We start from the raw sequence: 24,136 nt of genomic DNA, 5'->3' as shown, positions 1-24,136 counted from the left end.
TATCTTTCTAGGTTAGTCCCTCGCTTTTAGTAGCAATAAACCTCCATCAGAACCCGACTCAGTGAGAGTTGTCATCTGCTGCAGCTGGCTGGGGACTGAGAATACAAGAAGAAGATACAGAACCAGGTGTACTTTCTATGGGAAAGAAAAACATAAATTACAGAGAATTTGCAGAAACTCATTCAGTGGCTTCGTCCAGGAAAGAAGGGACTAAATTCAGAAGCACTAGGCCTGGTGTACTTTCTAAAAGTAATCTTAGAAATTTCACTGTCAATGCCTTTGCTCAAAAAAAAGACAATGAAGGGACAATGAAGGGCTGTTTTAGAAATTAGTCAATATCCATTGTGATTACTAAAAGCAGATTACCTCGTAGACTTGTAATGGATCTATATGGAGACATCTGAATGATTTTCTTCTGTGTTTCAGTGCCAGATTCCCAGGAGCAAGACATTTTCCTTTGGCGGAAGGATACTGGTTTTGGCTTCCGCATTTTAGGAGGAAATGAGGCTGGGGAACCTGTAAGTTTCTCTTCACCTTTAAATCTCATTATTTCATGTAAAACCTTGCAAATTAAACGATATGGGTGTAGATTTGTACTCACATACAGTAACCATACTTCTCTGAATTCTCCTTAGTTTGAGGTTGTTTGCTTCATACGTTATTCTCTTTTCATTTCTGTCTGCCTGTACTCCAGAATAGCACAAAGTCTTAACAAATTACTCCCACTCTCTATCTGGAGCTGTTGCTCTCTAGAGAATCTTACAGACAGCTTGTTAGGAGAAGCAAACGCCATATCCTCCATTCCTTGCGGTTGTGCATCATATATTTGTCTTTAAAGGGAAAACAAGTAGGAGAATGACAGCTTGCAATTGGTTAAAATAAAGTCGTAGAAAGTTTCAAGCCTGCCTCATAGGAGTTTTGCTCGTTGATTCGTCCAAAAGTAATGCACAAACAGCAAGTCTGCCTGGATGTGATGGGCCAGACCAGAGTAGCCAGGGCTCAGACAGTAGATTGGTATATCCTAGGTGCATTACTGTGGGTTGGTCTATGACATATAATCCAAATAAAAGGCATTGAAGTTTGTGGCTGTAAATGGTAAAACAAATTGTAGGCATCACTTTGATAGCCACTGTAGTATCACTGAATCGGATACTGAAGTTCTACTTGTGTCACTACAGTATTTCTGCCCGTGCTGTTGGTAAGGTAAGGTAAGGTAAGTTTACTTATATAGCGCTTTTCAGTAACGAGACACTCAAAGCGCTGTACATACAATTACAATACAATGACAAAGAAAATAAACACAGATACACACACAGAAAAACAAATCAAATGATAATACAATCCTTCTAAGAAATCTGAAAATCTATGAATCCTTCTGAGAAATCTAATAGTCTCATCATTCCACTGAATTCTAACTAGGGAAGCTGAGTCACTGGTATAAAACAGCTTTAATCCACATTTTGAGGTGCTAATGATATATTGCTTTTACTGGTACTGAAGTTGAACTAAGTAATAACAGTCCATTGTAGTCTAATTAAGAAAGCTGGGTCATTGGTGTAAGAGCAACTAAAGTCCAAATTACTAATAATATTTGGTTTTTGCTGGTAATAGAGTCTGAAATAGTACAAAAAACCTCAGTAGGGGTAAGCAACACACACATAAGTAAAGATTTAGCAAGGTATGGTGGGATCTTGAGGGTGTGAATATATAAGTCTGAGTGTGTTTGCAACAATTAGACTGTCAACACTGATAGAAGCGCCATTGTCCTTGAGAAGAGAGGTGGAAGTTTTATCAATCGGCCACATAGTCCTATCAGCACACAGCTGGTATGGGAGTGCTGGGGAAGAGCGTCGTGTTTATATAACATTCAGGAGATATTTTGTTGATAACCAGTTAGCAGAAGTTCCCAAGGCCACGTTGGGGCACTAGATTTAGAAAAACAATAAATGTTGTGGTTCAGGCAGTTGTGAATTTCCAACCACCTTAAGAGTTTTACTGGTATGCCTCATTTGTGAATCCAAACAGCCAAATTTCTGGTACTTTCCGCAGATCTCGAGTGTACAACTTCTCCAAGATTATATCCTTTAACCTGTGAGTCCAACCACTGCCAGGCTGCGATTCTGTCCAAGAATCGTGTCCAGCTTGCGATTCTGCTCTCTTAACATTCCAGTCTGAGTGTTGATCGCTCTACAGACTCCATCTAACATCGCAGGCAGCTTTGGAAAGCTTTGAACAACCGCCCACGTTTTGCGAATCACTCGATAAGCCAGGTAACAACCAACTCCAAAAAGCAGAAATCCTGTTATCAAAAGTCCAAATATGTACACATTTTCTATGTCCTCGACCGACATCGTAGTCAGGCACACAGTCTTCCACTGCTGCCAAGAATCCATTGTGTATCCAGAGAAGAACGTCCCATCTGGACAAGAGGGTCTCCTTTACCCTGTCTTTCTGTTGAAAAGAAAAAGATTTGATCAATTACGTTAAAAGTCCAGCTGACCAAATCCATAATTTAAAAGTTTGTAGGATAGGCAAATCGAGGCTCTGAGAAAAATACAGACAAAAAGTAGAAGCAGGGATCAGCAGGGAGGGAGGGAGAGAAAACGCGTGTCTTCCACCGAGAGCAAGAGAAAAAAATAAAAAATATATACAGTACCTTGCGAAAGTACTCGGCCCTCTTGAACTGGTCAACCTCTTGCCTCATTTCAGGCTTCAAACATAAAGATATAAAATTCTATTTTTTTGTGAAGAATCAACAAGTGGGACACAATCATGAAGTGGAATGAAATTTATTGGATGTGTCAAACTTTTTTAACAAATAAAAAACTGAAAATGGGGCGTACAATATTACTCTGCCCCTTTACTTTCAGAGCAGCAAACTCACTCCAGACGTTCAGTGAGGATCTCTGAATGATCCAATGTTGTCCCAAATGACTGATGATGATAAATAGAACCCACCTGTATGTAATCAAGTCTCCGTATAAATGCACCTGCTCTGTGATAGTCTCAGGGTTCTGTTCAAAGCGCAGAGAGCATCATGAAGACCAAGGAACACACCAGGCCGGTCCGAGATACTGTTGTGGAGAAGTTTAAAGCCGGATTTGAATAGAAAAAGATTTCCCAAGCTTTAAACATCCCAAGGAGCACTTTGCAAGCAATCATATTAAAATGGAAGGAGTATCAGACCACTGCAAATCTAACAAGACCCGGCCGTCCCTCTAAACTTTCATCTGGAACAAGGAGAAGATTGATCAGAGATGCAGCCAAGAGGCCCATGATCACTCTGGATGAACTGCAGAGATCTACAGCTGAGGTGGGAGAGTCTGTCCATAGGACATCAATCAGTCATACACTGCACAAATCTGGCCTTTATGGAAGAGTGGCAAGAAGGAAGCCATTTCTCAAAGATATCCATAAAAGGTCTTGTTTAAAGTTTGCCACAAGCCACCTAGGAGACACACCAAACATGTGGAAGAAGGTGCTCTGGTCAGATGAAACCAAAATCCAACTGTTTGGCCACAATGCAAAACGATATGTTTGGCGTAAAACCAACACAGCTCATCACCCTGAACACACCATCCCCTCTGTCAAACATGGTGGTGGCAGCATCATGGTTTGGGCCTGCTTTTCGTCAGCAGGGACAGGGAAGATGGTCAAAATTGATGGGAAGATGGATGGGGTCAAATACAGAACCATTCTGGAAGAAAACCTGTTGGAGTCTGCAAGAGACCTGAGACTGGGACGGAGATTTATCTTCCAACAAGACAATGATCCACAATATAAAGCCAAATCTACAATGAATGGTTCACAAATAATTGTATCAAGGAGTTGGACTGGCCAAGTCAAAGTTCAGACCTGAATCCAATCGAGAATCTGTGGAAAGAGCTGAAGACTGCTGTTCACGAACGCTCTCCATCCAACCTCACTGAGCTCGAGCTGTTTTGCAAGGAAGAATGGGCAAGAATTTCAGTCTCTCGATGTGAAAACTGATAGAGACATACCCCAAGCGACTTGCAGCTGTAATTGCAGCAAAGGGTGGTGCTACAAAGTATTAACGCAAGGGGGCCGAATAATATTGCACGCCCCACTTTTCAGTTTTTTATTTGTTTAAAATGTTTGACACATCCAATAAATTTTATTCCACTTCACGATTGTGTCCCACTTGTTGTTGATTCTTCACAAAAAATTTGAATTTTATATCTTTATGTTTGAAGCCTGAAATGAGGCAAGAGGTTTACCAGTTCAAGCGGGCCGAGTACTTTCGCAAGGCACTGTATATATACCTGGTAGGTATACTGGTAGGTATACCTTAGAAGAAGGTATACCTACCAGTATACCTTCTTCTAATCTGCAAAGCACCAAATGTTCATTCATGGCCCCAGCAAACTTCATGGATCTTCTTTGATTCATGTGTCACTCATAAATACACTGAAATAATTCAGCTGCACTCCATCTTTTTATTGGTTCATTAACATCAGATTCTTAACTCCTCTTTAGCTGTAAAATGACTCTTGATTGAAACACATAGTTATTATATTTCTGTCTTTTTCAGATCTACATTGGGCATATAGTGAAGTACGGGGCCGCAGATGAAGATGGCCGCCTGCGGTCAGGTGATGAGCTCATCTGTGTGGACGGCACAGCGGTAGTGGGCAAGTCCCACCAGCTGGTGGTTCAGCTGATGCAGCAGGCTGCCAAACAGGGTCACGTCAACCTCACGGTCAGGCGCAAGACCCCTGGATACGGAGGTGATGAGAGGTTCTCGTTAAACACGTACATGTGTCTATGTGTCATGCATGGTCACATGTGAATTATGTAAACATATTGTTGCCATTTGCTTCTTTGTTCATTTATCTCACCCTCTTTTTTCCCAGTTTCAAAGGGAGAAGGTGACGTTCCCCCGTCGCCGGCCTCCTCGCACCACAGCAGCACCCAGGCGCCCAGTCTGACAGAGGGCAAGCGAACCCCTCAGGGGAGCCAGAACTCACTGAACACGGTCAGCTCTGGCAGTGGGTCTACCAGCGGAATAGGCAGTGGTGGCGGAGGCGGCAGCGGGAGCGCGGTGGTTCCTGCCTCCCTGCAGCCTTATGACGTGGAGATCCAGCGGGGAGAAAATGAGGGATTTGGTTTTGTAATTGTGTCATCCGTCTCCCGGCCTGATGCTGGCACCACATTCGGTATGTAAAGCAGGACTGACAAATTTGTTTACTTTGTAGAGACTGGATAACTTGGTTTTATTCACAATTTAATTGATTGATTTAATACAAAAATAGTTTTTTTACTGCATGTTTACACAAAAGGGTCTTTAATCATTAGATACATATTTTTTTGTTTCTCTGTGATTCTCTGTTTGGTCAAGCCATATTTTGGTTTAAAAGCATTGAAACCAATCGCCAGTTTGACACGATCTTTTATTGACTAATTAAGCCACTATTACACAGGAGAAAGTCTGAAAAAACAAGCAAAGAAAAGTGTTATTCATTTACTTTGGAAGTCGAGGCTTTGACATAAAAACCAGTGGGATTTGCTAGTTGTTGTGCTAAAAGATTAGGCTAAACATAGTTAGCACCACCAAGATTGTACTTTTCAACATTTTATGTATCTAAACACAAAAAAACATCTTAACGAATAGCTGCTGTGCTGTTCTATGTATACCCTTGATTTAATGAGTGTATAAAAAAAAAAATGGTATAGGCGTGGCAGCCATATTGGATTTTGAAGTTGAAGTTAGTGAGGAACTCCAGCTGGTATTCCTTGACCATTTCAATATCTGTAAAAAAAATCAGCAGTGAAAACACAAGATGTGTAAAACAACTTAGTACATTTTAATAAGATATTTTAGGATTTTTGAAGTGAGGTTCTGTTAAAAGTTTATAAATAGGTATGTTATAACAAAGAATTCATCTGAAAGAAAATGAAAAGAACCTTTAAAGATACCATGTGTAGGTTTGGAAGGATAAGGTGTTTTTAGAGCTGAAACTCTGGGGTCCCTTGAAAATTTGTGACCCAAAATGCCAAATGATTTAATGCTATTTTAAAACACTTTTTTTCAAAAATTGCAATGAAACATTCAGCAAATGATGTGTTAATAATGTTTTGCTTTTTTAATGTTTAGAATAAATGTCAGTCAACTGACTTGTAATAATTCTTTCATTCAGGTAAAAAGTCAGGTTTGTTACTATAGAATATTATATTTTTACCAAAGAAAGCAACAACAAATATCCTACCTTGGAACAAAACCATAAGCCTGCATTAATTGGCAATTGAATCATTATTGTTAAATTCTCAAATTAAGATATAAGTTGTTTTCTTTTTCTAATTGAATCTAGACCTTGAACAGGCTAATTACACCTCTGCTCACATATTAGATGACTTAATTGTTTAAATATAAGGATGTGTAAACGTTAATAAACAGAATATTTAATTATGTCATTTAAGGAAAATCAAGGATGGTTTTCTCAGGCTAAACCTTCAACAATAAGTCATTGCTACACTTCTGAAACAAAACAAAAAAAATACTTATGATATTCTAAATATGTTTACTCTAAGTTATAATTGGAAATTTCAACCTGCAATAAGCAAATGAAAAACTCAGGCCGGGATTCGACCCAGGATCCCAGGATTGTTGCTGCAAGTGCTAACAACTGCACCAACATGCAGGTCTCATACCTACTATAAGTATTTTATATATTACCTTCAATAAATAACTTTACTGGTTTCTTCATTCAGCATAGATCCAGATTAGTTGGTCTTGGAGTCTTAAATTAACAGCTAGTTTGACTTAAAATAAATTCAGTCTTATAAATGTCAGCAGCTTATGCAAAAATCTATTTTATGAACCTTTAAGATGATTTTGTCGTGGGTGTTTAACCAATATTATACAAAAGGTTACGGTTTACACAAGAAGGGGGATTGGAGACGGTGCACCACCAATTATCTTTCTGTGTGAAACACATTACAGAACAATCTACCTAATAGAGTTCACTATACCCGCTATATTATTTGTTTATACCACTTTACTTTTTATATCAGTCATGTCAACCGTGAATGGAAAAGATTTTGGAGACTCTCCATGTGTGGAACAGACAGGAAGAGTTGTGGTAATGCATCACCTCCTCCCTCCATTTCCCGTGTAAATAATATGCAGCCCCTGTGAAAATAACTGTCCAAAGCAAACAAGTTGAGTGTTTAAAAGTTCATAAAATTGCATCCGCTTAATCCCACTATGATGTTTTTGAGACATGAGTTGTTTAAACATGGTAGAAATCCTTAATAACTGGCCTCTCTGAGACTAGCTGTTAGCTTCAGCCTCCAGGACCAAATAATATGGATTTATAACAAAGAAGACACCCAGATAGCTTACTGCATATACAATATAATAATAAAATAAATAAATATTTAAGCCAGAATTTGCTCTTTTCGAAAAATCTGCAACTCTCTCACCAACACAAAAAGAGAAATGTTCCTCCTCCTGGCCCTCACCAATTCATCCAGCATAGGTTCAGCACCACTGTTAGCAATCTTAAACTTTTATGCATCACAGCAACACAGCAAACATGCATGCAGAAAAGTCGGTCAGGCTTTCAACAGAAATTGTAGAAGCTGCCCTTGAACAAATTTGGTATAAAGCTCTGGGTGATGAACACAGATGTCATACCAAGGACCCTTGTGTATGTAGCCCTTACGATGATGTAATGTGATGTGTCATAGGTGAAAGATGACAGTGGACGATACTCTAGCTACGCTAAGTGTCCCGTGGAGGTTTCACTAATCCCAGGGGCTAATAGTGTTGCTTTCCAGAAAGCAATTCAGGAATTAATGTGTTATTAACAATGACAGTGCTGGAAAATGACCTTGTCTGGACTTCCTGAAGCCTTAAAAGGTTTCTATTTAGCCTGCTTCTTCTCTGTGTTTAGTGTCTCCGCTCCACCTTTGTTCAGATTCTGATTGTAATACATGAGCTGCTGTAGCGCCCTGTATGTGCTCCTCTAATGGAATGAAACCATGTGGGACAGAGGGTGAAATCAGGAATTTGTTTTTAAAAAGTGACATTGCTCTAGGTCTTCCTTTAGGTTTTTTTTATGCCTTTCAGTTGTCTGAAAAACAAAGCATCTTCATTTGATTCAGTCTCCTGTTGGTGGTGGACAAAAACCATTTTCCTTAAGTCCATCTAGGCCCATCCCCCCTCTTATCCCCTTGTTCCATGACCTAGAGTTGGCGTTGTGCTTAGCAGATTGGGTGTTAAATCCTTGTCAAACTCTGTAATGTCCCAGAACTCATTATTTAAATAAGGTGAAAGCATACAAGTGCATTTTCAATCAGGGTAGAGGAGGGGTGAATGTGAAGAAAGGTTATGTAATTAATATGGATGTTGCATAGAGTGCTGAATGGAAGAAGGAGGAGAGAGAGAGGGAGTTGAACAGGTAGAGAACTGGAGATATCAGGGATTTTTCCTTAGTTGCCATTAGCGGTACTGAACTCTGTCACTCTGCTTCAACAATGTCCTGTCATGTTTTCAGTGACTACATGACTAGCGTCACATAAAGTCTTAAAGGGATAGTTCAGAATATTTGATTTACCTGCAGTATATATCTTTCTTGGCGTCTTCAATTAGAATCCACTTTCTACTCATAACCCAAGATGTTGTTCGCCACTTCCAGACTATCATTCTTATGTGTGAAAAAAAAAAAAAACATTTGCAGAGCAAAATACAAATTAAAATGTGGAAATGTCAACTTTGGCACTTTAATGTGTTATTAACAAGCAGCCCTATAAAAAAGGGATGGGTTAAATGCAGAGGACAAATTTCATTGTAATGTACAGGTGCAATGACCAATAAAGATGATGATTATTTAAAATGGAAAATATTATCACAGCAGAATCTTCATTTATCAAAGTTTGTGAGGATGACCAGTTAGAATGGACTTTGATTATCTATACCAGCATATTTACTAATCTCATCAACTCCAGTTCTAAGGGTGGAGAATGGAGATAAAAATACAAAGTAATTTGATATCATCCTGTTGTTTTCTAAGGTTTTAAATCACTTAGTGCACGCTATTGTGAACTGGCTGTTTTTGAGTGCCAATTTTCTGCTCTAAGTTGAGCGTGCCGTTAGCAATGAAAAGATCCAGGATGTCAGGAATTATTATCAATCACCAAGAAGACGTAACTACATTACCTGTTATTTAGTGAAATTGAAATTATACCTGATCTGCTCTCCGCAATGGTGATGATACTTTTTAGAAGCAGGCATTTCCTTGTTGGTGGTCGTCAGGTAGTTTATGCGGGGGCCAAACAAAAGTGGTTGGTACTATTAAAAACAACTCAAGTCTCAAGAGAATCGTAGCGTTTGTCCAAATGCTATTTTACGAACCTTTAAACTGTCGTTATGTTAATATTGGGTGGTTATTCAAAAAAAGGGTGATAATTATTTACAGAGGAATGTAATGTTGGAGGCGGAAGGCAACCAATTATCTTCCTGTGTGAACTGAACTTGTACAGCATTTCCAGTAAGAGGAACTATCTCATATAAAACTAAGGCAGAGTATAGTTAAAGTGCTATAGTAAGTTTTGTTTAAACACAGCTTTTCTTTTTAATAGCAGACAGTCATTTTTATTGGAAAAGATTTTTCATGTCCTGTTTGGGTACGTGTTTAGCACAGGAAAATTATTGGTGGTGTATAACCTCCGGGCTCCATTTCCTGTGTAAATAATCAGCAGCTTCTTGGTGAATAAACCCTCAATGCAAACATAACAATGGTTTAAAGGCTTAGAAAAGAGCATTTGGATAAATTAGGTATTTAGAAGTCCAGCAGAGTCATCTACTCCGAGTTAGATATTAATTAACTGCTTATGAAGTTTTAACAGAACCCCGCCTAACTTACCCTTTAAGTTCTTATCGTTGTCTCAGCCAAGGTACCACAGCTCAGGTATCAGATTGTGTAAAGACTGAACACTTATTGATCCAGTGATACACCAACATTGCAGCTCTTTAATTAAATTGTCAAGCTGTGAGACAAGAGAACGTCCTTTGCATTTTATGAAGAAGTGCATCACTTTTACCATGACTTCTTTTTTTACTGTAAAAGTTGTCATTTGTATGTAAACTCCAACAGTTATTGGTTTTCTATGGGCGAATTGAAACTTGGTGATTTGGATATTTAATCTATCCTCCTTTTTCTTTCTTTCTTTATGTTTTCTCCTCTTTTCCCACTTCCATTAAATGCAAATCAACACAAATAATCATCACAATCAAACAAATATACACCTCACACTCCTTTTAATATGAAAAAAACAATGAAACATAAACACATCTAATATTAAAAGCTGGAAATGCTTGTGTGGCAATGCCCCACAAAATAGGGCGCATCATAGAGGGCAGCCCGGCAGACCGCTGTGGGAAGCTGAAGGTTGGGGACCGGATTCTGGCCGTTAATGGCTGCTCCATCACAAACAAGTCACACTCGGACATCGTCAACCTGATCAAGGAGGCCGGGAACACTGTCTCACTCAGGATCATTCCGGGCGATGGTAAGGCTCTCGTCTTCCAACATCACGAGAATGTTTCATAATGCACCAAGATTTGACTTATTCGTTGTTGTAGTGGGAAGCAAAGGGCACTGATGCTTTCAGAGGCAAGATAACTTTTTTAAAAGGGTGTGAAGCCTTGTGAAAGAAGCACTAGGTAGGAGTAAAGTAAAATACATTCTCCCTTCTCTCTGCTTTTTGTTCATTTGACCTGCTGGATTGAACATGAACACTTCTATCCTGCTGGTGTTAATGCCAGCAACTTTTACAATTAAATATAACAGTATAATGTCTCAGCACAAGCAGTCTTTGTCCCAAAGCTGCATGTTTTGTTATAAGAGAAAGTTTGGGAAATTACAACTGCAAGTCTTTTGGGTGTATGTCTCTACCAGCTTTGCACAGAGACTGAAGGTTTTGCAGACTATTGTTTGAAAAACAGCTCAAACTCTGTCAGACTGCTTGGGGTGGCTGTGTGAGTACAGCTATTCTGCTTAAGTCCTGCTTCATAATCGCAATTAGATTTAGGTTTGGACTTTGACTGGACCATTCTAACACATGAATATGCTTTAATCTAAACCGTTCTTTGTGGCTCTGGCTGCATGTTTATGTCTTTTACAGCATCTAACAGGTTTTCTTCCAGGATGACCACGTATCTAGCTCTATTCATCTTGAAGTTACATTTTAGTCTAATCTGACTGAAGCACAATCTTTTAAATATTTACAATGGCATTTTCAAAGACATTTCAAATGGTTTCTTTCCATTGGTGGCTTTCTTTTCAGATTATTCCATAAGGGCTAGATTTGTAAGGGTCAACAAATAGTTGTCCTCTCTACAGATTTCCTACCTGAGTTGCTTTATATGCCTCTTGGATGCTTCTCTGATTAATGCTACAATTAGAATATCGTGAAAAGGTTTAGTACTTTTGTCACTCTTTCAGAAAGTGAAACTCACATATTATACAGATTCATTACACATGTGTGTGCAATATTGCAAGCCTTTATTTCTGGTAATTGTACTGATTTTATAAATAATGCAAACCTAAAATTCAACGTCTCAGAAAATTAGAATAATACATATGATCAATAAAACAAATTGGTAATTGAAGCAGAAATACCAGGCTTCTGGAAAGTATGTTCATTTCTATGCACTCAATATTCGTTTGGACTTTCTTTTACATGAACTACTGCATCAATGCGGTGTGGCATAGAGGCAACAATCCTGTGGTTCTGCTGAAGGTGTAGTGGAAGACCAGGCTGCTTTGATAGCGGCCTTCAGGTCATCTGCATTGTTGGGTCTGTTGTCGCTCATCTTCGTCTTGACAATAATCCATAGACTCTCAATGGGGTACAGGTCAAGTAAGTTTGTTGACCATACCTATGATTGTGTAGCCAACTGACCCAGACTGATTTACCATTTTGTAAACCATTTTGTTTTTGTGGCACTTGTGGCCTTTATTCATTAGTAGCTGGAAAGAAAGAAGGGCAGAGAGAGAAGGGTAAGAGATAGACAAGGGACAACTATATTGAGGACTGTAGCCTCTGCATAGTTCAATTCAATTAAATTCAAAACTACTTTATTCATCTCAAGAGAAATTAAATGTTGTTGCAGCTCATATAAAGGTTTCTTCAAAGAGATGTTGTAGATGCTGATAGCTGTGGGTAGGAAGGATCTCCTGTAGTGGTTTGTCTTACAGCAGATCTGAAGAAGTTTCTGACTGAAGACACTGTTGTTGTACGGCAGTCTCATGAAGATACTGTCTGACCTGATAAGGTGCGCCTACTCCACCACTGAGCCCCTGAAGGTGCTTTGAGTTAATTAGCTGATAAGGGTGTGACACCATGAGTTTCCAATATTTATTTTTTTCCACAAAATTCTAATTTTATGAGACACTGGGTTTTCATTATCTGACAAAATATATTGAACATTTTCACAGTATTCTAACTTTTTTTGGTGTACCTGTATATTACACCTGAAGCCACAGGATTTTATGTAGAGATGTCAGGGAAAGGACCTGAATACATTATCATGTCACATTTTTCCAATTTTTATTTTCCAGGCAGGTCACAATTAAGCAATATTTTGATGAAATCCCAAAAACTTCCATTGATTGGGGGGTGGGAATACTTTTGCAAGTCACTGTATGCCAAGGTTAGAGAGAAGAACACTGGCTGGCAACTGAGCCACCGTTCCACCACCACAGACACCAAGCGGAGCTGAGCTGTGCCTTAATACCCTCTACAGAGGCACAGTTAGAGCTAAAGGTGGTGGTAACAGTTGCCGTCGTAGACCCTAATGCTCAGTGTGAAACTTATACACATACTACAAACACAGTCCAAGAGAGATGTTTTGATCTCTGTGGGGCAGCGTGGAAGTCATAGCTTTTTGGAGATGAGTAAGGTGCCCTAAGAAGAATGAGTCAGGCTGACATTTTTGCCAAACACGGATAGAGCTGTACTCTTTTCCAATTGAAAGTAGTATATATAATGTTTTGCTTAAAAACTGTCACAATTTGTTTTTTTTATAAAACAGATCCTAATAGCAAAAAAAAAAAACATTGCTTAGGAAGTTTTTTTTTGTATTCGCTGTTGTTTTCTGCTTCGTGCAGTGGGACCAGTGATGTTAGTGAACAAATGGCAGATGACAGCATCACATACAGTTAGCATCAGGTTGAATAGAGCTGCCTGTGGGTGATTCAGGGGACTCTTTTGGACGGTGGCATTTTGTTCACCACTGTGCCTTTTAAAAACATAGCTTCAGGCTGAGGCATTTAATAAAAACACCCACATTAATTTACCTGTTTTCTTCTTTCAGAATCTTCCAATGCTTCTCTGCTGACTAATGCAGAGAAAATTGCCACCATCACCACCACACACACACCTCAGACCACAGAGTCAAGGTAGGTGCTCATGAATGTTTAATTTTCAAATGTGGGATGTGATAATAACAATAATGCTTACTGTAGCAAAAATATATATCACGAGCGTGAAATCTTTCTGTTTTCCATTGAAAGGAATCATTCAAAGTCAAAAGGAGCTCCTCCTCCACCTCCTACTCAAATGCAGGTAAGTGTCAATATTTTCAACGCACAGATCCTTGATATTTGGATGTGTAATCATCATGCACTTAAAACACAGAGAACAACTCAACATAGACTGTTTGCCACACACATGAATGTTATATGTTCAAACTAAAATTATAAGAAGTGTATTGAATTATTTAGGTGCTCTGGGAAAATACATACAAAACTAGTTAAGCTGACTAAACTGCCCCCAAACTTTCATCAGGATTTCTGAAAGCACACATTAGTGTGCTTTTTTCACTCATCCACTCATATCATGTTTTATCTTCCTTGTTTTATTGTGGTGAGAAAATATCTTAATCATAACCTATGCCACACCTGATTTTTGATTTACTCCATCTAAACAAACACAAATTGCTTTATGAAAACAAAGGAGAATCTCTTGGGAACAGTATAATATTTATATAAAAGCCATGGTGTAGTTTATCAATGCTTTAATAAAGGAGCATAAGTCAGTAATAGTCAGTAAATAAATCAGTAATATTTTTAGGCTTTCTAGCCATGGTATATGTTACTAAGCAGTATGGAGCAGAAACACACCAACAGAGGAAAGAAGGAGGGAAAAATTGTAGGGGGAGAATGCAAATGAACAGAGTAGTATAAGTTTAATGAGGAATGACTTAACCAGCATTATAAAAATGGCACACAGTGAACATGAATCTGTTAGTACTGCTAGCATAGTGATGGTATGGTGTGCTAGTCAATTCAAGGCTTTGGACTCATAAATCAAGAGATTTTTGTATTAATTAGAGAAATTATGCAAATAGTGATATGGAATCAATATAATATTTAGGCAAAAAACTGCTTCATCAGGTTTAGAGATTAGGTTTTGATGTGGGGTAGATCCCATGTACAGTATCTCCACCGTTTTGTGAGTTTGATTTTAGTATTTCTTTTGACCAATCTAATTATGTTCTCACAGTAAAAAGCTTCTGTTTGATGCGAACTTTTGATGAGTGTAAAAACTTTGGGGGGCAGCCCTTGCGCTGCCCTTGCTTGGATATCTGCACCCTGTTCACATGCACTTCTGCATTAACTATTCATGTATTCCACTGTATTGTACAGCCATTGACATTTTGAGTTTTCTTTGTGTAACATGGCTTGATCAGTTCTTAAGTTTGGACTTACCTTTCAGTACAATGAACGAGTCACTGTCTCCTAGTGGCTCCTTTGTATATATATACAAATATATATATATATATATATATATATATATATATATATATATATATATATATATATATATATATATATATATATATATATATATATATAAATATATATATGTGTGTGTCTTTTTTTCTCTTGTACAACAGGATGCAGAGTACTATTCTGTGGACCTGGAGAGGGACAGTAAAGGCTTTGGCTTCAGCCTAAGAGGAGGACGGGAATACAGCATGGACCTTTACGTGCTGAGACTAGCCGAGGATGGAGCTGCTGTCAGAAATGGCAAGATGAGGGTATGAAACTCACAAGTTTCCTCTGATTCTCTACTAAGAACATTTTGACAGGGTTAACTTCCTCTTTTCGCATTATTTATGAGGCTATTTTTTCAGCCAGCTGTCCTAGTTACACAGTCTTTTTGTTCTAGGTGGGAGATGAGATCCTGGAGATTAACGGTGAGAGCACAAAGAACATGAAGCATTCACGAGCCATTGAACTCATCAAGAACGGAGGTCGGAGGGCACGGCTCGTCCTAAAGAGAGGCGATGGATCTGTGCCTGAATATGGTAGGTGAACATACAGCAGCTGTTTTTCTATATTCCAGTGAAGAATTGTGTGTTTTTTTTTTTTTTTCTTGTTGTACTTTCAATGGAATACAATGCATGCTTAGTGCAACACTTCAATATATTTCCTTAAACGGATGAATTTTTTCATTGCATATTTCACGCTAAACTAAATTTTCAGGTAAAAGATAAATAAATGTATATTTTGTTCTATCAGGCAAATCTCAAACTGAACCTTTTTGAAAAATCCAACTTTTCATATGAATGCAGTTATTCAGTTGGGCAACAATTACCAATAAAAATAATTATATTTTTACATGGACATGTACCACACTTACTAGCACTCCTGCCATCAATACTTTGTACAACCCCCTTATGGAAGCAGGACAACACTTGATCTTAGCCTCTACTCCTTTATAAGGTTGAAGCATACAAAGAGAGGGATCTTTTACCATTTATTTCTGCCCAGATTTGTGTATTTTTCTTCCGCTCACCCCACAGGTTTTTTAAAGGATTTTGGCCATGGACCACCAGATTTTTATATTGAAATGAAGATCTCTTGGCATTTCAAAGGGTTTATCTTGCCATGCACTTTCAGAGCATTTGTAAAAGAAACATGTCCACAGGACCATATATCCTTCACCTTGCTTAACAGTGGGTGCTTTTCCACAAATTCACCCTTCTGGACCCACCTGAAATGTTTGTTGCAGAAAAGCCCAAGTCTTATTGAAACTGACCAATGCACACAGTTTTAGTTAAAGTCTTAGTTGAGTTTAGGAGACTCTATACTTTACATTTGTGGTAGGAAAGAAAAGGCGTTTTCCGGGCATGTCTCCTAAAGAACAGATGGGCAGCTAGATGGTGTTTAATTGTTGTTTTTTTGAGACTTTGTGACCTCAAAATGCCTAAATTCTCTAACAGTGATCTTTGGAAATGTTTTACCTTTCTTATTATATTCTCCATTGTGTGAAGAGACAAGAAAAACGTCAGGTTTTCCTCCAGCCTTGTTTTCAGTTATTGCTCTGACTGTAGATATTTTCAAGTTTAGGTCAGTCGCTGTTTTCTTGTAGATATTTCCCATTTTAAAAAGTAAACTAAAACAAATGGGCCTCTGTGTCATGTCGTATTTACACTCCAAGCAGAAAGAAAGTCATGGATTAGAAGTTCCTCAACATTTTTTTCCTCATTACTGAATAAATGTACTCAAGGTAACGTTGGATTTTTCTAAAAAATTTTCTGTACCATTAAAAGATTACTTTCTTTCACTACTTTTTACTATCAAGTCGGCGCCAATTGGTGAGAAGATGCTGTATCAATAATAAAATGCTTAACAAAAAAACATGTTCACTGGGTTTTGTTCAGTAAGATCTAAGGTAAAGATGGTCTATGGATGCTGCTGCTCTATGGAGCTACGTTCTTTGCCGTTGCATTATTTCTCCTGATTATCCACAGGTTTATGTTGGGGATCATGTTCAAACACCTTTTAAAATTTAAATGAAGAATATTCGTGTCTTTCATACCAAATCCCTTCTTCTCTCAATGGATGTACTGTTCTATTTGTTTTCTTCTCTTGCCTCCTCCTTCCTTTTCTCTGATCGTCTTGTCGCTGGGCTCTTCCTCCTCTCTCCAGCGATGATGGCTCCTCATCTCGCTGTTGGTACATTGAGGAATGACAAGATGGGAGAGCCCTGTTTCTACCTAATGGGCCAAAATCAGACAACGGTTTGTAGTCAAATAAAAACTCTGTCCTAATCCACTCTCCCTATCATATCCCCTCTCCTCACTTTTAGTTATTATACAGCTTTCCAGCTCATCCTGACCTGCATCTTACTTTGTTTGTGTTTGTGTGCAGATGTGTTTACACTGTAAACATACTTTATGTCTCGTCACGCTCAAATTAAACTGTACTTATGTGGCTTCTGTCAGTCCATATTGACTCTACCCCTCTGCTACTTAGAGAAACCTTATTTTTATTGGAACTAACTTGATGCCACTCCTCATCACATGCTGCTGCCATAGCAACCAGTGTAATCTGGCAAACATTCAGCCAAATGCACATTTCTTTAATTTGGTTTTGGTTTGTTTTGATGTACCTTTTTCATACAGTTTTGAATGACTTCCTAGGTGCCTGCTGTTTCATTGATAACCCCTGCCCTACACTTGCTGATGTGTTGCTCATGCTCTTGCAATGTAACCTTCTGTTTAAACCTGCAAACTCAACTTAGTGAATTTGTAGGTTTTTTTGTGCATAGATTTAAATTTGAATCTGTTGCATCAGTTAAGATAATGCTGCTATTTCTTTTTTCAGAATACATGCAGCATATTAAAACAACACATCTGCGCATGATATTTATAGCTGCATTGACCTGTGTTGTGATAGTGCAAGAAATCAAGAAAATCATCAGTGCAAAACATGTTAAATGTTTTTAAAACCTATTTACATTCAGCAAGTCGTTCCTCCTTTGTCCTTTTCTTCAGACGGCAGCAGTGACGGGCACCCTCCCCCACCCGGGGCACAAAACACTCCGGAAGTGAGAACGTTGCCACTCAACAGCCGATACCACACCTCATTGGAGTCCAGTTATCCACCAGACCTTCACAAACCATCACGCCTGGAGGAGGCTGCACGTGGCCAAGGTATGGACAAGAACAGGGACTGGGCTGGTTCGGATCTGATGGACTTCCACGGCCGGCAGTTCAACCCCCATCTTCATCACACCTGGAATAACAGTCACAGTCAAAGTACCCACCGACAGCAGTCCCCTGACAACAGCAACGGCAGCAGTAGCGGCAACAAGAAGAGCCGAGGCCGCAAAGTCAAGAAGTCCGAATCGGAGGGTGGCATTTCCAAGCTTCTGAAAACTCTGAGGAAGGACAGCTCTGGAAAGAAGGATGCTGGCAAAAAACTGCAGGGCCAAGACCTCTTGAACAGCAGTTCTACTCTGGACAGAAAGTTTCATCTGCAGCGTCGTGGATCCCTTAATCGCTCACCAACCAGGAAGCGTAACTTGTCTCCAGATCGTCAGCGCGCGAAGTCCATGGACCGCAGGGCAGAGCGTGCGCATCGGGACCACACACCTGAGAGGGAGTACGACGATGGAGGGTTTCTTTCAGTCACCCCTGAGCGGAAGTTCTATGAACGGAGGCTCCTCAAGGAGTTCCAGATGGCTGGACAAGTCAATGAGGCCTCCACCCCTGAGCGCGCCAACAACAGCGGCGATTCTCTATCTAGAGGTCACATGCACGAGAAAGCCACAAAGAACGGCAACATTCTAAGAGACTCTTCCTCGGAACGGGGGGAGGAGAGGCACCGGACGAACGGGACAATGGAGAGGCACTACAGATTGGAGCGGGACTCTTCCCCTGACAGCAACTACAGCCGGGACGAGCTGAACTATGCAGCGGCACCCAGACTGAAGGATTACTACAGCATGATGAAGAACAACGCTGCACACAACAACGCTACCTACAACAAGACAGTACACAACAATAATGCCGGAGGCCGCAGCTCAAACCAGATCCCTGAGCCCAAGAAAAGGCTGTACAAAGAAAACCCTAAAGACCTCAGTATCTAGAGGGGAGTAGAGGTTCCCCTCGCTGCTCTCTCCTCTGTCCGTGCAAACTACATACCATACACTGGCATTGGACTAGTAACAATACTAACTCTTACTCTTTTATTTGGTCGAATTGTTTATGATTTAAGTTGATTGACTAAACTACTTGTGGTCCCATCCAGAGATTCATAAAAACAGCAGGAGAACAATCCTTCTATCAGTTTATACTGGTTGTGTTGTCATTGTTCTTGTTATTTTGAGCATAACAGAGGTTGTTGTACTGTAGTAAAGGTATTGTATGTGCCTGCATATGAAATCAGTGATATTGCTATTTTGTAGGCATTGCTGACTTTAAATATTTGTTTCCTTGAGAGGTCTGAATAATGCTTCCATTTGTGGTAAATCCTAATTCCTGAGCTTGTTTTTAAAATTGCTTTATGTGTCCTTTTTGCTCCTGAATTACTGAAACTATAAATACCGGTGGTTCACAAGAGCTGTGGAAGTGAAGCAAAGCTCTACATTTAAATTGGATGGTCAAACTAGAGCGTTAAATTATACATAGTAATAATATATGAAATTTCTAATTTCGGTCTATTTATTTTTAATTTTACTCATGTGTTGAGTGAGCTGCATTAAATCTTGAAGGGCTGAGGTAGAAGTGTAAGCATGCTGTACTACAAATTGTTTTGCATAATTGTTTGCCAGCCCATTTTCAGAGACTCTGAGGCCCTGTCTACACTAACAGATATTTTCTGCTGTGCTTCCACATGCTGTCCACAAACAACCTGAGTTTTTGATGAAAAAAAATATATTTTTAAAAACACTTTCCAAACATTTGGAAAAAAACTTTGTGTGCAATGGGTGTGGGGAGATTGTAAAAAAAAAAAAAAAACCCGAAACCCTTAGAGAACCATTTTTCACACACCTGACTGCTGTTTCTGTGCTTGAAACCACAACATCAGTAGAGCCATTTTTGGTAGGTCTCTCCACATCTGTCCCGCTTTGTCCTCATGCTGTTTCTATTGAACTTCAAAAATGAGCGGAAGAAGTCCACATTTTTACAACTCTCCCTTTTCACTTGTTTCACTTGTGACTTGTAGCTCACAATATGTTCATTCTCAGTGAAGTTTAAATATGCACAGAGTAGTTTAACTTGGAGTTGAGTTTTTGGTAAGAAAAACAGAGTCAGTTTGTTGTAGAAATGTGTTAACTGGATATCCGATGATTAGCAGAAATAATGACACAGAGGCTCATGTTGCAGATACCCATTCTCACTATCTGAGCTGAAAATCATAACAACATTAGTGCACATCTCCCTTGATTTGTCTTGACTCTCCACCCATTAAGCTTATAATGTAAGCTAAAGAAGATCTGAGGACTGAGAGCAAAGGGTAAATGCATTCAAAAGAAACATGAGCCACAATTGTTTTTAAGATAATCTTTAGCCTAGCACAACTTTAGCTAGAATCGACTTTTTCATTTATTATGAGGTGATTAATGCCAGTATTATCACCACTTGCTGGTGCAGTATGGTTATTACAACATTTAAAATTGGAACTACTGAATGCAGACTCAGCTATTTTCATACACAAAGGACAAAAAAACAAAACAAAAACAAATCCATAATAAAATATCTGGAGTAGTGTGGCTGGGCCCTGAGACTATTTTCCAAATTACGTACGACTTTTCCCCTTCTCTAAACTGAATCAGTCTGTTTGAACGACAGCCAAACCTGTTCATGACTAAATGAGTTGCCCTGATTTCTTAAAAATCATGTTTAGTGACTTAGAGTAATTTGCAATCTGCCATACTACCAGCTGAAGCTGCCATTAAGTATGATTGTTCAGATATGGCAAGCAAATAAAATAAAATAATAAATAAGTGAAATAACCCTGATAAGATGCATGTGTAAGTTGAAATGTAGTGTAACCATTTTGTTTGGCCTAAAGAAACTGTATTCCCCCACGCTTATTTCTAGCCCAGTCTGTGTTTATTACACCCATCATCCACCTACTGGGCCCTGACACAATGAGCTGATGAGGGTCGTTGACACGTAGACGTAGACGAGACAACTAATTTTGCCACTCTGAGCCACGCTGTCACGCCACTGGAGTCTGACTGCTGCTTTTTCATGTGTTTTTGTTTGTGCGTAATAATTCTCTGTTTTATGTTTTGTTTGAAACCTAAAACTACATATTGAAAGAACAAATGCATTGTTTCATCACCGGTGTCACTATGGTACTGTATTCAAGAAAAATACAAAATTAAACAAAAAAAAAAAAAAAAGGAGAGAGAGAGAGAGAGTCATATTTAAGAGGTTGGCCATCACCTGTAAAGAGTTTTTCTCGCCCCAATGTAACCACTAGGAACTTGTCAAGGAATAAAATGTTGCCTTTTTCTTGCACAAAAGAGAAATTTATGAACAACCTCAGCAGTGAGGAATGTGATATTGTATTTATATCTCTGAAATGGACCTGATGATTTATGGTAAATATGTTAATTTACTCTGGGTCAGGTATGTAAAGACATTTTTAAAAATGAAAGACTGTGGTCAATCAACAGCTGTTAAATGGTTTGAAGCTCTCTATGGTTAGCCTGCCTTTGTATTATAAAGCACTTGTATGCAGTCTGTGTTCTTCAAGCATTATTTCTTGCAATGTGCTCCAGGCATATTGCTGTCTCTGTGTTGATAAAAGCAGTACATGTATATGGGCCAATCTTTTTTATATAACTATGCATATATAAATATTACATTGTTCATAGCTTTATTTGACCCATGAAGCTATACATAACATTAGTCAAAGTAAAAGTAGATGTGGACTTATCCAGCTTCTTTTCCTTCAGATGGATTACAATGTATATGTAGCTATCAAAAGAAGTCTGTGGATGCTATTTTTATTATCAAATAAAGTTTTCCATACAAATTCAAAAGGATTTCAGTTCTCTACGCAGCGGCTTGTCCTAGGAGACAAAAATGCACCAGCATTGAATATATTGAATGAAAGTCTGAATATATGGAATGAAAGTCGGACTGCCCTCGAGGACTTATGGGTAATGTGGTTCAAAACATGCATAGTTGTCTGTAGGTGTGTATTCACGTGCTTTTGAAACTTCATCGGTAGTGACCCAAGCACTGTTCCAATCCTAAATACGCATCAAACGAAGTACTCTAAAATAACCCTTATATGTTCTTATTTCATCCATTTTATTAAAGATCCATCCTTCTGCGGACTTGGGCCAGCATCATATCCCACATGTATTGCGCCACCAATAGTCGTAAACAGAGAAGGCCAGCGTTTACACTTAGCGTTTTCATACTTTTCTGAATTTGTCGCAAAAACTTTAAAGATGTTTTAAGCGTAGAAGTATACCTAAACTTTTTATGCGACCAGTCTGTTCATCAACAATGGGCAGCCATTTGCAACTGCACCGCGCATTGCGCACCGATGGCAGGTCGCTATGTGGAGATGAAAAGAACAGCAACGATCTTCTCTGTTCGTGTGAACATTTTTGAAATAATAGGATAAATAAATAATCAGGACCTCTTACAGCCTGTCAGGGTCATTGTTTCGTTTTCTGAATGCAACGCCAGTCAGGAACGGCCGTCACATAATCTCTCCAGACACCAGGACGCACGAAACCGTTTTTAATGAATGAAGAACCTCTATTTTACTTTTTATTTTATTAAAGACAATTGGTTAATATGAAAAAAGATAAAAACGGTTGTTTTGTCAGCAGAAGTTCTGCAAAAACTGTTCAACAACATAACGACAAAACGGTTTTATTTTATTTTTAAAGTTTCTTTATTTTAATAAGAAAATATTACATTTGACAAATCCGATTTACAATGAAAACACCCCTGTTTATCATTATTCTACCGGTTCGTGTATCAGTAGGCCTAATTATTGTTCTTAATAAATTGTTGTTGGGATTATTTGTGATATAATAATAGTCTATAACATGAATATATTTGGTATTTCTCGGGCTATATTAGATCTCAGTTCAGTGACGTGCGGTGAGGTCCATGACTGGTGAAGCCCTTAGAGTCGGTTGTACAAATATATGAACCAAATATAGAAACTGATATTTAATTGTTTTTAACTCAGTTAAAACTTAGTTGTTTTAAAAGCTTTTAATTATGATTTAATTAATTCTATACTGTTCAACAATACGACAGCAAGAAAAACAAAATATTTAATATAAGGTCAAATTTGATTATGTAAAATTATTTTTTTATTTTCCGCTGATCCTGCATGGGTTGCAGGAGGAACTGTGACCCAATCCAGAGGCTGCGGGTTCAGCCGAACTGGAGCAAAACCACAAAGGAGCGTCTTCGGTCATGGACTGTGAGGGAAGTCGTCCACTCCTAACGGCGGATCCTCCTATGGACTCAGTAAGAACCACAGCTGGTCTGGCACTGCGCGTTTTCCCGTGTAGCGAACAGATGCCCTCTGCTCTGGCCACTTGAAGCACGCAGGAGGTTGTTGTGCTGCGTCATTATGATCCAGCTGCTGATGTTTTTCCTTCTGTTATGTTTTGCTCCTGCTTTTCTGGACTGTTACAGTTTGTTAAGCTGTGTCATCACTGTCCACAGCAGCAGGTTAGTCATGTCGGCCTCCGCCCTGATGTATCCTCCCTGTTCATTTGCGCAGGGTGCCTCTGACTGCGTATTTACGCACTCGAAGCCTTTACGCTTCTCTTTACGCTTCTCTCTTACGAATCTGGGGTTACGTAACCCAAGACTCTATGAGAAAAGGCACAGCCCTTTAAGGTCTGGGGTTTACTGGTTCCTAAAGACTGAAGAAAAAACGTCTTCGTTGGGAACCGCTTGGCATCATTTATACCTAGACCGGGGTGCGCCCCACTCAGCAGGTAACTGCGGTTAAGTGAGCCGACAGTCGAAAATACGCGGTCAAGCCAGCCGACACCAGCTCTCTCTTAAAGATTAGCTTCGCGCATACAAGGTGCATTACGGTAATGGAGCAGAAAGGACGTCGATCCTAGCAACGGTTGAGAAAATTAAGAGGAAAACAGAAAATTAACCTTCAGAATATTTATATTAATTACATTTTTACAACTTTCACATAGATGTTTTATGTAAAAAAAATATATATATTTAATAATTTTACTGTAGAGTTTTGGAGAAATAACGGGTCAAAGTTGCTCATATGCTTTTCTCCAACTTTCAGCAATTTATTTCTCCAAAACCATGGGAGTTGACAACACACTCTCTTCAGATTATATT

The 24,136-nt window shown here is 39.0% G+C and overlaps 1 protein-coding gene across 14 annotated transcripts in view; it reads left to right on the top strand.

The window, feature by feature from the left end:
* LOC124860210 (membrane-associated guanylate kinase, WW and PDZ domain-containing protein 1-like) overlaps nt 1–21,822 on the top strand; it is a 142,594-nt gene extending 120,772 nt beyond the window's left edge. For 9 of the 14 annotated variants that reach the window (XM_047353963.1, XM_047353884.1, XM_047353809.1 and 6 more), the window contains 9 exons: nt 427–518; nt 4,553–4,748; nt 4,875–5,177; nt 10,330–10,533; nt 13,343–13,427; nt 13,542–13,593; nt 14,927–15,070; nt 15,202–15,340; nt 17,816–21,822. In XM_047353963.1, the coding sequence (XP_047209919.1) occupies nt 427–518; nt 4,553–4,748; nt 4,875–5,177; nt 10,330–10,533; nt 13,343–13,427; nt 13,542–13,593; nt 14,927–15,070; nt 15,202–15,340; nt 17,816–18,912 (2,312 nt within the window). In that variant the 3' untranslated portion in view covers nt 18,913–21,822. Of the gene's footprint in view, nt 1–426; nt 519–4,552; nt 4,749–4,874; nt 5,178–10,329; nt 10,534–13,342; nt 13,428–13,541; nt 13,594–14,926; nt 15,071–15,201; nt 15,341–16,967; nt 17,060–17,815 lie in introns of all 14 variants that reach the window. The other 5 variants (XM_047354123.1, XM_047354199.1, XM_047354354.1 and 2 more) reach the window with 2 other exon arrangements.
* The last annotated feature ends 2,314 nt before the right edge of the window (nt 21,823–24,136 follow it).

Source organism: Girardinichthys multiradiatus, chromosome 1, assembly GCF_021462225.1.
Source record: "Girardinichthys multiradiatus isolate DD_20200921_A chromosome 1, DD_fGirMul_XY1, whole genome shotgun sequence".
Lineage (NCBI taxonomy): Eukaryota > Metazoa > Chordata > Actinopteri > Cyprinodontiformes > Goodeidae > Girardinichthys > Girardinichthys multiradiatus.
Note: the sequence above shows the minus strand (reverse complement) of the source record. Positions and strands in the feature narration are given on the sequence as shown.